This window comes from Eschrichtius robustus, chromosome 1 (assembly GCF_028021215.1).
Source record: "Eschrichtius robustus isolate mEscRob2 chromosome 1, mEscRob2.pri, whole genome shotgun sequence".
NCBI lineage: Eukaryota > Metazoa > Chordata > Mammalia > Artiodactyla > Eschrichtiidae > Eschrichtius > Eschrichtius robustus.
In genome coordinates, this window is record NC_090824.1 from 117,647,868 (window position 1) to 117,663,913 (window position 16,046).

The 16,046-nt window shown below is 35.2% G+C and overlaps 1 protein-coding gene across 2 annotated transcripts in view; it reads right to left on the minus strand.

Annotated features, from left to right (window-relative positions):
* NEDD4 (NEDD4 E3 ubiquitin protein ligase) overlaps positions 1-16,046 on the minus strand; it is a 145,970-nt gene that overhangs the window by 35,806 nt on the left and 94,118 nt on the right. For both annotated transcript variants that reach the window (XM_068551973.1, XM_068551981.1), the window contains 6 exons: positions 14,269-14,319; positions 12,748-12,809; positions 10,129-10,231; positions 5,258-5,424; positions 3,231-3,348; positions 2,972-3,139 (listed from right to left, as the gene is read on the minus strand). In XM_068551973.1, coding sequence (XP_068408074.1) covers positions 2,972-3,139; positions 3,231-3,348; positions 5,258-5,424; positions 10,129-10,231; positions 12,748-12,809; positions 14,269-14,319 — 669 coding nt within the window. The remainder of the gene's footprint in view (positions 1-2,971; positions 3,140-3,230; positions 3,349-5,257; positions 5,425-10,128; positions 10,232-12,747; positions 12,810-14,268; positions 14,320-16,046) is intronic.

Genomic DNA, 16,046 nt, shown 5'->3' on the forward strand with positions numbered 1-16,046 from the left:
TCATTTATCACCTTGACTATTACTGTGGCAACATCCTAACAGATGTGCTTGCTGCAAGTCTTATTTGCTTAAATCTACTCTCCATACCCTGTGCTGCAGCCAGAGAGCGTTCTGCAGCGCAGATTTCATCACATCATTCTCTCACTGCGAGCCCTTCAATGACTTACAGTCACTAGGATAAAATCTACAGCACAGAACACAATGTTAGTGAGCTTCCGGACCTGGCTCTTCCTGCTGGCTGCAGCCCTCCAACCTCACAACCCACCCTCTGGACATTCCAGATTACTTGTTCCCTGGAACTCGCATAATTTTTCTTTCCTTGTGCTTTTATATGCACGCTGTTGTTGCCATCTGAAATATTTTAGTTCTGTTACTTAATGACATTAAAATTTATAATATATGTATAAATTAAGTCAGAGGAGCCTCTGTAGGATTGTTTACAATAACAAAGAACTGTAAACAATCTAAAGTCCATCAAAGGAGACTGGAGGAATAGCTTAAGGGTTACTTGCACAAGGGAATGATGTTTGATTATTTTGTTGTTTGGTTTTAAAAAGAGCACATCTATATTTACTGAAATGGTCCAATGTCTATGATACAGTATGTAAAAAAAGTAAGTTACCAGAAAGTGCGTACAAGATGATCTCAGGTTAAAAAAATGATATACAAATATGTCTGTGCATACATGTTTATGAATATGTAGAAAATGTTTAAAACTATATATGCCAAACCATTAATGGCAATTGAGGGAGCACATGTTAGAGGTAAAATGGAAGATTCAATTTTTACTTTACAGACTTCAGCACTGTTTCAATTTTTAACCATGACCATATAATACTTTAAAAATAATAAATTATATTTTTTTGAATTAATATGCACATGGTTTGAAATTCAAAAGGTACAAAAGATATATGCCCTGTTTACCCTGTTCCTCTCTTCAGAGCTGAGCAATGTTACCAAGTTTAGTTTAGTTTTCAAGAAATATGATACACATATTTATTCTCTGTCATTTAAATAATTTTATAAATGGTAACGTACCAAACACACTGTTCGGTACCTTGGTGTTTTCCACTGAGCAATATCTCTTAGGGATTGTTCCATACAACATATACATTCAAAGACGCTTCATTCTTTTCAATGGCTGCGCTGCATAGTATTTCATTGTATGGATGCCACCTTTTACTTTTTTTTTTTTTACCATCTTTATTGGAGTATAATTGCTTTACAATGGTGTGTTAGTTTCTGCTTTATAACAAAATGAATCAGCTATACATATACATATATCCCCATATCTCCTCCCTCTTGCGTCTCCCTCCCACCCTCCCTATCCCACCCCTCTAGGTGGTCACAAAGCACCGAGCTGATCTCCCTGTTTTATAATTTAAAAAAATAATAATAACAGGAAGAAAGGGAATAGGATCTTACGTGATTTATCACCAGCAAATCAACATAGCTTATCCTTTAAGTCTTTGACTTTTCCCACTCCTCTGACAAAAAAATAAAATGAAATGAATGGAAGATAGAATAGACGGATGGAAGAAAGGAGGGGAAGGGAGCAGGCAGGCAGACCTGCTCTTGGATATTCACACAGGCGTTTACACAGAACTGTCTACATTGAAGCTTCTTAAGGGAGGTGATAGAACAGAAGTCGGCAAACTTTTTCTGTTAAGGTCCAGATAGGAAATATTTTTTTGTGGACCAAACGGTCTCTGCTACAACTACTCAACCATGTCGATCTAGTGTGAAAGCAGCCATAGGCAATACTTAAACAGATAGGTGGGCTGTATTCTGAAGATACTTTAACCAGCATATAACCTGCATGCAGTCAGCCCTCCATATTTACTAACTGAATGAAAAGCAAGGAATTCCAACTGGAAATGACCACAGCATCCTCAGATGCCTCTTTGTCTTCCACTGAAAGGTCTCCCTTGATAAGATTAGAGAGCTAGCCACAAGGACCTCATCAGGGCAGTGTATGTTGGAATACTTGCTTCTGGACCCCACAGACAGCAATTTTTCAAGCAGTTGCTGGAGTGAGAAGGTCATCTATCTTCTTGTTTAGTCAAAGTACATCAGCTCTTATTCACATGTGTGTTGGTGACATGTGTGGTATAACTGAGAAGGAGAAAAGTAACCCTGAACACCCAGGACCCACCCTGGCACTCATCAGCCTCATCAAGACAAAATCAACACTACTTTGTAATCATGCCTAAACACAGCAAAATGTGAACACTGTCCAAGCCACAAGATACCAATTATCTCCCTATCCTGGCAGATATAAGTGACTGCTGCTTTTTTGCTAAATATAGCTTTAGTCTCGCTACAGATAAGATTTGAGATACCCAATCACAGAATATTCTCTGTTTCCTGACAGCATCCAATGCAGAGCAAAGTCCTGCTTCCTTAAACCCTCCTCAAAATTGACTAACATGAGCCCAAATCCTTTAAGTCTTTCCTAACATACTGCTACTGAGACACTCGTGGTGTGTTTTCCCCTTGCTGAAATGAGTAATAAACCCAACTTGTTCAATTACAGGTGTGTTCCTGGCAGCCTTTGGCTGGAGGGCACTGATTTATGTAATGGACATTTAGACTCCAATGACCATTTGGATTTTCCATGACTCTGCTTCATACTATTATTAGTGGGGATATTTGAAAACGGCCGTGCTGTGAAGTACCAAAGTCCCTAACACATTATTACGTGTAACTTAAGACACTTTTTTTCTCATCACAAGAAAAAAAAAAAAAAGCCTGTGAAGTGTTGGATAGTAACTAAACTTATTGTGGTTATAATTTTGCAACATATATATAAAATCATTATGGTGTACCTCTTAAACTAATACAATGTGTTATATCAACTGTATCTCAATAAAACTGGAGGAAAAAAGATAACATTCAGTCTTTAGACACTGAATGGAATAACATATAATACAAAATTCTGAAGCTCCAACAAAATCTAAGACCATCTTACTGAGCTGGATACTGGCTGGCCAGTGGCTGAATTTCCATAAACAGTGAGTCTGGCATTCAATTCTTCTGCAAGATGAGTCTGGACATCCAAGTTATTTGATGGTGGAGATGAGGGGAAGGCCTGATGGCTGTACGTGGTGGCTTCATCTTCTCTTATAACTTCCCAGTTCTAAAATGAACAGAATAAGCTTAAGCCACACATACCTCAATCTACTGCTGTAACATATGTCTATCCACAAGAACAAGAAAATGATTTCTACCTCGGAAGACTCTCGGCTGTCAGCACTTTCTGTTTCCTCAGATATCTGCCGCCTGGTGGTGAATGCACGCTGGGCTTGCAGCTGAATGTTACCATTCTCAGCATCGGTTAGGCTGTCCCTGTATTAGAAACGTAAAAGCCATCACCCACGTCTGAAGAGAGTTAAAGTGATAGTCAAAAATTCTGTTTTCATTAAAAAAAAAAAACCTATATTAGATCAGAATTTATTGTTCTGGGCCAAAGGCTGCTTCAAGATGCATAGATTAAGTCCTAGGCACAACGGTACCTGCAAGAGTACCTTATGGAGTTAAAGTTTTTGTGAAAATGTGTAATGTGCCTAATATTTTCGTTCCTCACTGTGCCTAGGATAATGTCTCCCATGTATGGGCACTCAAAAAGTATTTGCTGAATGAATGAGTACCTGAGAGTTTCATAAATAATTTCATTATATTATTATTTCACCATGTTCTTACAGGAGTAAAATCTAAAGTAGCTCCAGAAAGTTCATAAAACAGAAGCTTTAAGAGTTACATATACATCTTCTTGAATCAGACAGTAACATTTTCCAGAACTGATCTTAAGCCAAGAGTAGAGCTTCCCATGTAGGAACGCAGAGGGCAGAAGGAAAGACAGTGTAAGGACACTATAATTAAAAAATTGATAGAGTACAGATTAAATGGTATCTATCTGCTTTTGATCATATACAGTAATGGACCTCTTCTGAAAAAGGACAGTAGTAAAGGCATGTCTGAATCTAGGAAAGGTACGGTTAATCAGACTGAACACCCACTCCCCAGTCATTTCTTAGTTATACTGTTCTAGCTAGTTGTGTTTAACATAGCCAGACCATAAGATCTAGAATTTTGTATAGATATTTAATAACAAAATTATTGTTAATTTATTTAATGCCAGATAAGCCCAGGATAGTCAGAAGACCAGTTCTTACTGCACTGTTGCTGGAGAAAACATAGTGGTCCTAAGGGAAAGCCTCACACTTTTTTCCTCCTAAATAGTTGATTTTTGCTGGCTGAAAACAACACCAACCACAGTGAAAAAAATGTGATTCTGCTCAAGTCAGGCTTGCCATAATACTGAGGTATACAACAGGAGGATATTGCAGAAATTTATCGTGCTTTCAGTCTTGCAATCTGTACGCCATTCTACAGAGATCAATGCCTCTGTGACACGAAGAACTTGGATCATTAATTTGCTTTGGAAGGATCTGAAAAGGGAAAATATCTACGAAAGTGCTTGGACTATATCAGATACAAAATACCAAAGCCAAAAATTAGAACATTAAGGGACAAATAAGAAAGATTTTATGTCTGTGTCAAAAAGTAGACAACTAAAGAAAGACTTCATAAGGTTATAAGGAAGGATAAGTGGAAGGATATTTGATAATAAACATGAATAATGGAAGAATTTATAAATGTGTATTTACAAACGTTCAGTCTGATGATAATAAAAGAAAAATGTCACTGAGGAAACATAAATCAGAATACCTCAAAGGCCATTCTGTCCTTGATTTGGGTACACTGGAAATTATGTATACATTGACCAGATTGGCAAACGGGTGTTTAACAAAAGACCTTATTAATTGAGTCCTTTCAATTTTATAAATAATTTACACTTTAAAAATACTGTACTGTAGAAATTAACATCTCATTATATTTTAGTAACAAACTACAAAAAAATCTCCAAGATTTTCTAAATTAGTCTCAAGAGAAAAACATTTCTTTTGTGGCTATAATTAAAAACAGAAATAACTGACAATTTATTAAAATAAAGAAGCAATTAGAAGGGTGGTATTTGTGACTCAAATACTTTTTAATACTATCAAATCATTTTAAAAAAGAAGCATCCATGACAGCATTTTTAAAGCCCTGGGCCATAAAAATCCTAGCATTCTTGCAGTTTTTGGATCCCCATACTATTATGAATCCATTTGAGCCATTTGAGCCATGACTTCAAAATGAAAACTAGTGGTCCAAAAGTATTCGGATTACAAACACGAAAGTCATCACATACTGAAGGGTTGGTCTTTTCCACTGTGTTCTTCTGGATTCATGGTTTACATAGTAGGTCCTTCCAAGAATATCCTGCCTCTCTTCCCATCCTGGAGGTAGAGGGGAAGGTTCTTGTTGCTGCTGCAAATGGCAAGCAGCATCTGGTTGGTCCAAAACCACCCAGCCAGGCTGAAAAACAGAATGGTAACAATTAAGTGTGTGCTTAATTTTTTTAACCTTATAAATTATGCTAGAGGAAGTTTTAAAAGAGATTTAGCACACCCAGTTCCAGAAACTATGCAAAGACAGAATTAGCACATTGTCAACTTTTAAGACCATAATAGGAATATCTTATGATAATGAAGATTTTTTTTTTCTGCAAAATGATAACATTTAAATTTTGCTTGAAAAAAATTTTTTTTGAAAAAATTTAAAACATGTCTAATAGGAGAAAAAGGACACAGAAAACTTTCAAATAAACAAACAGCACTGGAAGGCACTTAGAAATTGAAAAGCATAGTTTAACCTTACTCTATTCTCTAACTTATAAGCAGGGATCATGTCTTATTGGGCATTGTCTCTCCCACAGAGAAAGCACCTTGTTTATGGTGGAAATAAACAACTCTCTGAAACCTGAAAAAAAAAAATCACTGGATGAAGATCAAATATGTAGAGGCATGATAGGGAAGGGCAAATGATTTAGAAATAATTGAGTGATGGAAAAGACATGATGATTCTCTGGTCTGACTTTTCTCTTTCTCCTCTGGACCGTGGAAAGGCATTTTGGTCAGGTCATAATACAGTCAAAGAACGAAAGTTTTGTTTTGTTTTATTTATATGCTAGGAAGGCATTGGAAATTTCCTCTGAGACTAGCAAGGGGCAAACATACAAAAACCCTTAGCTAGGGTAGTTATAGAGTAAGGAATTATTTGAAAAGGATAGCGAGTGTTAGTGACATGCTTTTATACAAGAAACCTCATAAAAGAAAAGGCAGTCAGTAAAAGGTTCTGCTAAACATCAATATGGTTAGGAAGCATAAATACACTAGTGATGAAAACTTAAAAATTCTCCTAAAGGGACACAAAAGAAGACCCGACTGAATGAAGAGACATAATGTGATCTTGGCTAGAAAGATTTAATCTCACAAAGGTGTCAATTCTCCCCAAGTTAATTTATAAAGTTGCCAAGATTCCAATAGAACTACATTATGGATTTTTTTTGAAAATAACAAGACAAGGCAATTTTCAAGTTCAAATAGAAATAAAAACAAGCAAGAATAATCAGCACAGTTCCAAAAAAGAAGAGTGAAGATTAACTTTATCAGATAAAACATACCACAAACCACAATAATGAATAGAATTGGAAAACTCAGAAAGAGAATCAAATTTATAGGAATTTAGTATATGATAAAGACATTTCAAATTTGTGGGCAGATAGGCAAATTACTTAGAAAAAAAGGAAAAAATTATCTGGGTTTCTACCTCATACCTTATAACCAGAATGTTACAGATTGAGCAATATTTAAAATGTTAAAAAGTAAAACCGAAATGTATTAGAGCAAACCTGGGGATATTAAAAAAATATATTCTAAGAGTGGAGGAGCCATTAAGTATGACATCAAACCTGGAAGGCATAAAAGAAATTGAGTGATTTGATTACAACCCCCCAAATTTGCACATGGCAAAAACTACTAAATTGAAGTTAAAAAAAAACAGGCAAGCTGGGGAACATATTTGGTACCATAATAATAGGTAAAAAAATCATTTCCTTAATATATAGAGAGCCTTTTGTTCTAGACATTGGGGATCTAGCACTGGAGGACTGTTGTGTGCCAGCCAGTTGACGGCTTAGAAGATGGAAGAGAATTCTTCTATGTTGGAAGGTGGGTTCTGAAGAGGAAGGGTCAAGGAGAAGAGCTGGGAAGAAAAGAAATGTTTTCTGGGAGAAAAGGATAGGGGTTTCTGCAGCAAGGTTGGTCTCCTCTGGCTAGCTCCAGTGTGACGGTTAGAGATTGAGGCAGAAAGGAAGGTGAGGGGTAGGAGAGAGGAAGACAGACAGAATTACTCTGGGAAAAGGAATCTGGATGGGAAGTAAAACAGACTCCTTTTCTTTCTTAGCCTATTTTCTTCTTTATATCTTCTTCTATGGGAACTGATATCTCGTTAGTTTCTTTTCTTTCTTTTTATTGCCCAGACTCCATTCTCTCTCCCTTCCCTCTAACCCCTTACTTTTTCTCTCCATCTATGTTTACCTTCCTTCTCTCTCTCCTTTCCTTTCCTTTAAATGATCATGATATAGGATCTATATATCTAAAAATTTGTCTTGTACATATTAAATCACATTTTACTTCTCTGGTCTCAATTTCAAAAGTGTTAGAGTTGAACTTTTATATTTTACTCTCTTGAAAAAAAAGACTAATTAAAAAAATATGCTCACTGATTATTTTTCTGCAGATTAATAAAATTTATTAATAAAAGGGTCCTCACTTCTGCTGTGAAGGATTATAAAAATATTCAGAGCTTGGAAAATGGTACCAAAAATATTTCTTTAAAATCTTCTTAAAGATTTCTCTCTTAAAGGTCTACTTATTGAATTTATGTTACCCAAGTAAACTTGTGAAGGGGCAAAAAACTAAGTAAGGGCCTATTTTTAAAAAACCTGTTTCAGTTCCAGGAGGAAGTACAGTTACACATTTGAACATTGTTTAGAAAGAATGAGTTTTCATTTTCTGTAGAGAATGCCTCCCTATTAAACATGTATCAGCTAATAATCTTCACAAAATAATTTTCTAAGTATCAATGTATGTTACTTTATTACTAACCTCAAAGCTAATATGCAACTGCCCACAATTTAACGGAGTCAAAGTCCAGAAAGAAAGCATTTAGAGGTACAACAAACATTATATTATACGGTAATTGTGTAAAATACATACAACTAAACCTAAAGTTACAAGGGGTGCAAAAATCAAATATTATACAATTTATCTATTATAGCCACACTTTATCGTACTAGGGCATACACTGCCTTAAGAGTGAGCCTCTTCTGAAAATTACAATTGTTTTCTTTAAATGGTAGGATTTTATATATTCAGTCACAAACTAAATGTCAAAGACAAGACTTCTCTGGTCATTAGCTACACAAGATAAATAAGCACAGATTCGTGTGTTTGAATTCCTAGGGCCTTTCATAAATAAACTCCTACATGCTTACACCTACTGAAATTATAAGGTGCATTCTGAGGGAATTCAAACATTGAGACATGAGACCACAAAATGAAGCGAAGCAGCTCTACCCACAGAAACTGAACTGTGAATAAGGTACCTGTGATACGTGTCTGTGGGCAAAACTTGGAGCAGGTTACCAAATAATGAAATACTGTTAAAATTTTTTTAAGTTACTAAATAAAGAATTTTCTTTCTTTACAGCAGACATCCTTCATTTCAAACAGAATTCCATTATTCAGGTTTCCCTGTGCACCAAAATGCCAGGTACAGAAAATTCTACTCAATAAATTTCTAAATTAAAAAAAAAAAGACTGTTATATGACAAATCAGAGAAAAACTAAAACGAAAAAAAGGTAATCAAATAAGGGAATTCGACTTAAGAGAGGATACCAAGTTCTTTGATTGCCAGAGTAAGGGCTAACTACAGTCTATGATTTAAAGAAAAAAAGTTCTTTCTTTCTGTTATTATGAATTCCCCTACAAAGTAAAGTCTCATTAGTGCATATAAAAAATTCCCAGAAGGCTTTGTTGCAAAAGCACTACTTGTTCTCGAACTTTCTTTCTCAAGACGTTTGGGTGTGTGATGCAGAGCCCAGCACTGGGGAACGGTCCCTCAGCCTTACAGTTCTTCTGGAGACTTCAGCAGACCTTGATCAAAGAGGCATGACTGTTGAGGAAGCCACACATACAGAACCCTCCAGAGCAGACTGATGCCAGCACACTGGGTGCTTTCAGTCAATGTGGTAGAATAAGGTGCTATCTTTTGATGATAAGCTTCCTTCAGTGGGAACCTCAAGGGGCAAATGTTTTTGTTCCCTTTTCAGATCATGAATTTTTGTGCTGGAAGAAACCTCAGAGGTCATCTGGTACAACCCTGTCACTCTGTAAAGGAAGAACCTGAGGTCCAGAGAAGGTCAGAGACTCACATGGTCACTCAGCTCACAAGCAGCAGAGCTTGCAACTAAGATTCCAGCCTCCAAATCCCTGTCCAATTCTATTCCAAGTACATACTCTCTGCCTCTTCTTCACGCACCCCAAAGGCAGGTGGTTCTGCCCAAATCCTTGACTGGACTTCCTCTTATCCTGTCATCCGTGAAGATGGTTAAATTCTTCTGGCCCCCCATAAATGTGGCTTTTTATTAGATCACTTATATTCTCTCCCTCTCTCTCTCTTAGTCTCCTCCTTTTCTATGAGCCCTCCCGCCCACTCCCACCCCAAGCATGATAGGAAAAGTAACAGGAATTATATTTCATAAAAGAGTTCCTAATTAGTACAGCCTCCTCAAATATTCCACATACTTAACTTACAAATACTAAATTGTGTTCTTACTTTAATGGAGGGGGAACATGACATCGTTTTAGAAAACTCTGAAAAACTAGAAACAGTTAATGACTTAATTACAACAAACGCTTTCATTTATAAACATTACAATCTCTATTCCCTAACCCTTAAGAATGCCATCAGTAATGGCCATTCATTCTACAGAAATATCCTTAGCGGAAAGAAACGTTTAACAAATTCTTGGGTAAAATAAACAAATGTCCAGGGAAGTAATTTTTATTTCACACATTAACTTCATTTGAATAGTTATTTTTTCTTCGGAGTATAGTAAAATAAGAAATTAGATATTTTCTTTTTAGTTTAACCAAATATTTATAAAATCTCACCTCTAATTCCTCAGCCTGTTCTGTGTTATCTTCTTCTGAGCCACTGGTTTTAGGTAAGTAAGTCATTTTTAATCTCAGATAACCTTTAACTCTTGATTTCTGACTGTAGAAAAGAAAATAATAATTCACAAAATTTTAATACTAAGAAGAAAAGCACTCATTTAATAAGAGTTTACTGAACATCTACTAGCTACTAGAGGAGATTCAAAGACAAGTTCCAGTGCAGAAGATAGTTAGGAAAAGGAATAGATGGTGGAGAAAAAGGAACATCCATAAATAAATAATTGTTATGAGATAAATAAGGAACTATGGAAGTTTAAGTGAAAGATCAGAGAGAATTTGAAAGAGAAGTTGGCATTTGAGTTGGGGCTAGAAGACTGGGGAGGATTTTGATCTGTGGCAGTGAAGGGAAAGGCATATGAGTAGAGAAGAGAGCAAAAACAAGGAAATAGATGGGAAACCTGGGGTGCAGTTAAGGAAATGGCAGTAGCTGAGACTGGCTGAATTACAGGATACATAAAGGGAGTGGGAATGGTCCAGCTGATGAGATCCATGTGAAATAAGAGAACTTTTATTAGATTTTATTTTGCATAGAATTTTGGGAATAGGGAAAGTCACCCTCAGAGATGTGCTTTAGGGATAATAATCTAGCCATGTTGTATAAGATGACAGAAAAGTGGAGAGCAAGGATGGATAACTGCCTGAAACCTAGTGTCTTTGACAGCTGTTTGAATCTGTCATACGTTAATTTACCTCATCTGTTTTCATATTGTATCTTGTATCACCTCTTTGAATAATGAGTTGTCTGAGTTAAGGGCTGCTGCCCAGTGTAGTAACATTTAAGGATTTTAAAATCTGTCTTTCTTAAGCTTCTAACTGAAGACCTAACTCTGTCTATTGCCCCCACCAAATCTAGCATCCTGTTTACTTAAGAAATCCTTGCTTGTCCTAGCTTTCTGTATAGGTTTTTTGGGTATTTTTTTTTAATAGATTTCAGTTATGTAATATGACATAAAAGTCCTAATCTTTTATCCTGTCTTCAAGAGATACTCCCCTACCCCACCCCACCCCCAATGCCTCCCTTAAGCTTTTTAGTTGTTCTTCTCTACACAGTGCTCATGGATTTGGAAAGTGTACCTTCCCTGAGTGGTCAATAAAACCCCTGATGCTTATTTCCCAGGCCACTAACGTGACTCATGTCTCCAGTTAAGGAGGTGTGAACACTCTGACTTGTTATAAAAGATGGATACAGAAAACTTACTCAGATAATATTTCATAGGAGAGTTTCTCCACAATGATAGGTTTTATTATGTTTTTCCAACTAGATAATATGCCTGTGGGTTTGGGCTTAGTGATGCTCAAAAAAATCTAAGAATGTAGTTGGATAAAGCTCTTTCTGCACTTGCAATAATACCCAGTGTAGACAGAAGATGTAAGTGTTTTGAAGATAAAGATACTGGAAAGCATTTGACAAATTGAAAAGCAGGTTACTAGAGCAACCAAATAAGAGAAGAAAGAAATATTTAGTTATTCTTGATATACAGATGTCACAATCAGTCCAAAATTAAAGGAAGAAAAGAGACTTATATTGCAAGACTTCTAGAGAAATTAAATATGTGGTTTCTCTTATAGACGGTAAATATGAACACAGTCAGAAAGCACTGTCCCCCTTATTTTAATAATTTATATTACAATGAATACTTAAAAATTTTGATTAAAAATATAAAATATTTTTATCAAAAATTTTACTAAGTTCCCATACTATATTTTTCAATTGCATTTTCTAGTTTTAAAAACAAAACATATAGTGTTGTTTTCACAGATTTCCTTCCTCTGCTTTACTCTGCCCTTTCTGACACTAAAGTCACATACATATCTTCACCAGATTTTACTTGATTCTGTGGTCCAGAAGATCAAAAGGAGTTTTATTTACAGCTTAAACTTAAAAATTTTGACAAAAATCAAGTAATTCAGTTTAGGAAAATGGAATTATGAACAGGCTATTGGGTTGTAAATTATAGTCTTTGCTCATGTTATTTTCTCTAAATATTTGAGTTTTCTGAAATATCTTTTTTTAAATGAAAGTATGCTAAATGTAGTTATATATCCCTGAAAATGGTTTTGTGTGTATCAATTTGGATTTTTTTTTTTTGGCTGTGCTATGCAGTTTGCAAGATCTTACTTCACGGACCAGGGACTGAACCAGGGCCATGGCAGTGAAAGTGCTGAGTCCCAACCACTGGACCACCAGGGAATTCCCTGGATGTTTTTTTTACATGAATTGATGTTTGTGATTTTTTAAAGCACAGTATGACAAAATTACATATACTGTAAGATATAAAATACATATAAACTAATGACAAATTTCATTCTCATAGTATGATAAATATAAGGGAGACAAGTCTTTCCCAAAGGGGTATGATCACTTTTCTGTATTTTCAGAATTTTTGCACTGTGCATATATGACTTTTTAATCAGAAACAGCAATAAAGCTTTTAAATACTGATATTTATATGTAGCTTATTTACAAAGGTTGAAACTGAATTTCCAAAGAGGTTACTGTAAGGTATAAAGAGATTAAAAAAAAATTTCATATGTTATTATTTTATATTTACTGACCTTCTTGGGTGAAGAACAAAATCCTTAAATGTATATGGTCTCTCCATTCTTGGATTTTCTGTCTAGAATAAAACAGTGGGTTTTCAAGATACATCTATAACACCAAAAATATATACTTTTCAAGAATATTCATTAACTATGACCTAAGGCATAATTGAAGTTAGAGGTGAGAAAAAAGTAGCTTCAGCTTATTAAACGGTAACAGTTGGTAATTTGACAGCACTTTCACTTTCCTGCACTGTAGGAATTGCACCTGGCATCACAACTCAGTATAAAACTAGCTGAGCAGGTGTGTCGTGAAGACAAAGGGAGGGTAAAAGTGGAAAAACAGTAGAGAATGGTTAGCATGCTTGCGCCCCAAAGAAACATGGAATATGTACAATGTCAGCAGGCTGGCGTGGTTAGATCATAGAGACAGTTCTAGGAGAACAAAAAAGTAAGCAGCTTGGAAAATAAGACTGGATTAAGTTCATTATCAAAAGCTTGCAATGTCTAAAGACTACAGAGAGACAATAAACATCTGAAAAGACTGATAAAGAAGTATTACTTCTCTTTCTTATCAAGTTCAGCAGCCCTTTGTTTTTATTCTCCTTTACTTCTCTGCTGCACTTTGCATTGTTAACTACCCATTCAGTCTTGAAACTCTTAAATTCTCATGACATCACTTTACTTCGTTCTTTTCCGATTTCTCCTGGTCTGTCTTCTCTTTCTCCTCTGACAGACCCACACTGATGAACGTTCAATGTTTTAGCCTTCAATGCTCTCATCCCTCTCGTTTGGACAGCCCATTCTTCTCAGAGATTCTGCGGTTACCTTAACAATGATAGCTCTCAATCCTTCCAGACCCTTTTCCCTACACAACTTATTTTTATATCTCTGTCAGCTGCCCACTTTAAGCTTTCATTTTTCTTGTTTACTACTCATATGCAATATGGCCAAAAATAAATTTATCATATCTCAAAAAAAAAAAATGGCTTTCCTCCTATGTTTTCTACTTGAGATACCACCCTTACCTCGCAAGTTCAACTTGTATTATCTTTACTTTTTGCTTAATTTTATTTTTTTCAACTGGAGCTCCATGTTAAAAACCTGATCCAGTAATGCTATGTTATGAAATGTTTCCTGCATCTGTCTGTTTTCTTCTGTTGCTATATGCTTGGTCCAGGTTCAGTTTCATGCCCATATTGTTGTAATTGATCTTAGTTTCTTTTTGTGAGACTAAGCTCTCCCCAGTCTAGTTATTCAGTAGAATATTTCCAAACTGATCTTCCTCAAACAATGCTTTCATGATATCAACCAACTTCAGTGGCTCTCTATTTCTTACTGGGGTTCATGTAAGGGAATTTTGAAAATAAAATGGAAAACTGAGATGAGTTTTCAGAAAATAATATGCTCAAGAAATAATAGCAGTATACACTTTACAAATCAAATATTTACATTTACTATATTGTGTATCTGTAAGTATTTATTAAAATAAAAAGAATAAACATAAAAAGTAAAATCATGGACATCTATACTAACCGGTAATGGATAAAGAGGGACATCCACTTGACCTAGGAAATCATCTCTTGTCTACAAAAGAAAGAAGAAAAAATGACATTAGTAATATGCTTGATCTTTTTGGAAAACTTTGATGAGCTATTGTCATCATTCACAAAAATACATCGAAGTTTTTTTTTGTTTGTTTAACCCTATGAAATATCAATGGAAAATAAAAGGTAATATGCTACAACTTCTGGTCATGGCAGAATAGAGTATATTAGATTGATCCTTCTGAAGATAATAACTATATACTCTGAAAATATATCAAAACAACTACTTGAAAGCACCACAGAGTGACCAAAAGCAAGCAGAAATTGGAAGGGAGTCAATCCTTGAAAGAATGAACTGTGCTAGGTAGGATTCCTGTTCATATGGCTTTTTACCTGGTAGTACTCCACAGTTCATATGGTGGAATGATTGGAACTCAAAGAGAAATCTGAAATCTTACTCATTTGAGGAGTCCAAAGACTTACTTTGAAGTCAACAGTCTAACTGGAAAGTGAGGGGGACAACCCCTGAAAGGAAGACGCCACAAGAGTCCCTTCAAATCTACGTATAAACTCTACCCAAATTCCTAGCTGATCCCTGAACTGCATATGTAAAAGGCAACAGCTAGAAGGCTGAAAGGACTCAGCATAGATTTCACAGTTGATGTTCACCTAAGGGGAGCTAGCATTTAGAGTTCAGCTAAGTTAATAACCTGCTAGAACAAAAATCAACACTCTTTAGGGAAAGATAACAAAACTCATTGTATCCATCATGTGTCACACATAATGTCCAATATACATTAAAAATTACTAAACATGCAAAGAAATAGAAAAATGTGACCCAGTAGCAAGAGAAAAGGTTATTAATAGAAACTGACCACAAGATAAGCCAGATCTTGGAATTAGCAGACAGGAAAATGAAAGTAGCTATTATAAAGATGTTCAAGGACATAAAATGGAAAATAAGGTCATAATAAATGAATGGATGGGGAATCTCAGCAGTGAAATGGAAACTATAAAAGGGAATTAAATGTATATTTTGAAATATATATAGAACTGAAAAATAGAATATGTGAATTAAAGATCAGTGGATCCGCTTAACATATGATTGAAAATAACTAGAGAAAAGTTCTGTGAACCTGAAGATATATCAAAAGAATTTATATAATATGAAAAATAAAGAGGACTTGTGGCAAAATATCAAGCAGTATAATATATGTGTAAGTGAAGTTCCGGAAAGATAGGAGGGGAAGGAAGAGAAAAGAGAAAGAGAGAGAGAGAAGAGAGAAAAATATTTAAAGAATAAAATCACCAGCTTCCCCAAATGTTAACATCTTACATAACCATAGCACAATTATCAAAACTAGGTGACATATTTTTAGAGGAAATATTAATACTTTTATTTATTCATTCTTTTATTCTTAAGCTTTTTTAATTGTTAAAAAAAACCCTATACACGTAACAGACAGTAAATATCTGTCACCCATAATCTTTATCAATTTAAAGTAAGCTTATGAAAACCTTGACCCTGCAATCATAGTTCCCGGAGGGCACTAGAGTTAACTGTTAAGTAACTTCTCTGAGATTTTTTTCCTGCATGCATCCACCCACATACTTAAATTTTTTTTAATTGAGGTATAATTGACATACAACATTACATTAGTTTCACATGTACAACATAATGATTCAATATTTGTATATACTGCAAAATAATCACCATAATAAAACTAGTTAACATTGGGCACCTTACATGGTTACAGAATTTTTGTT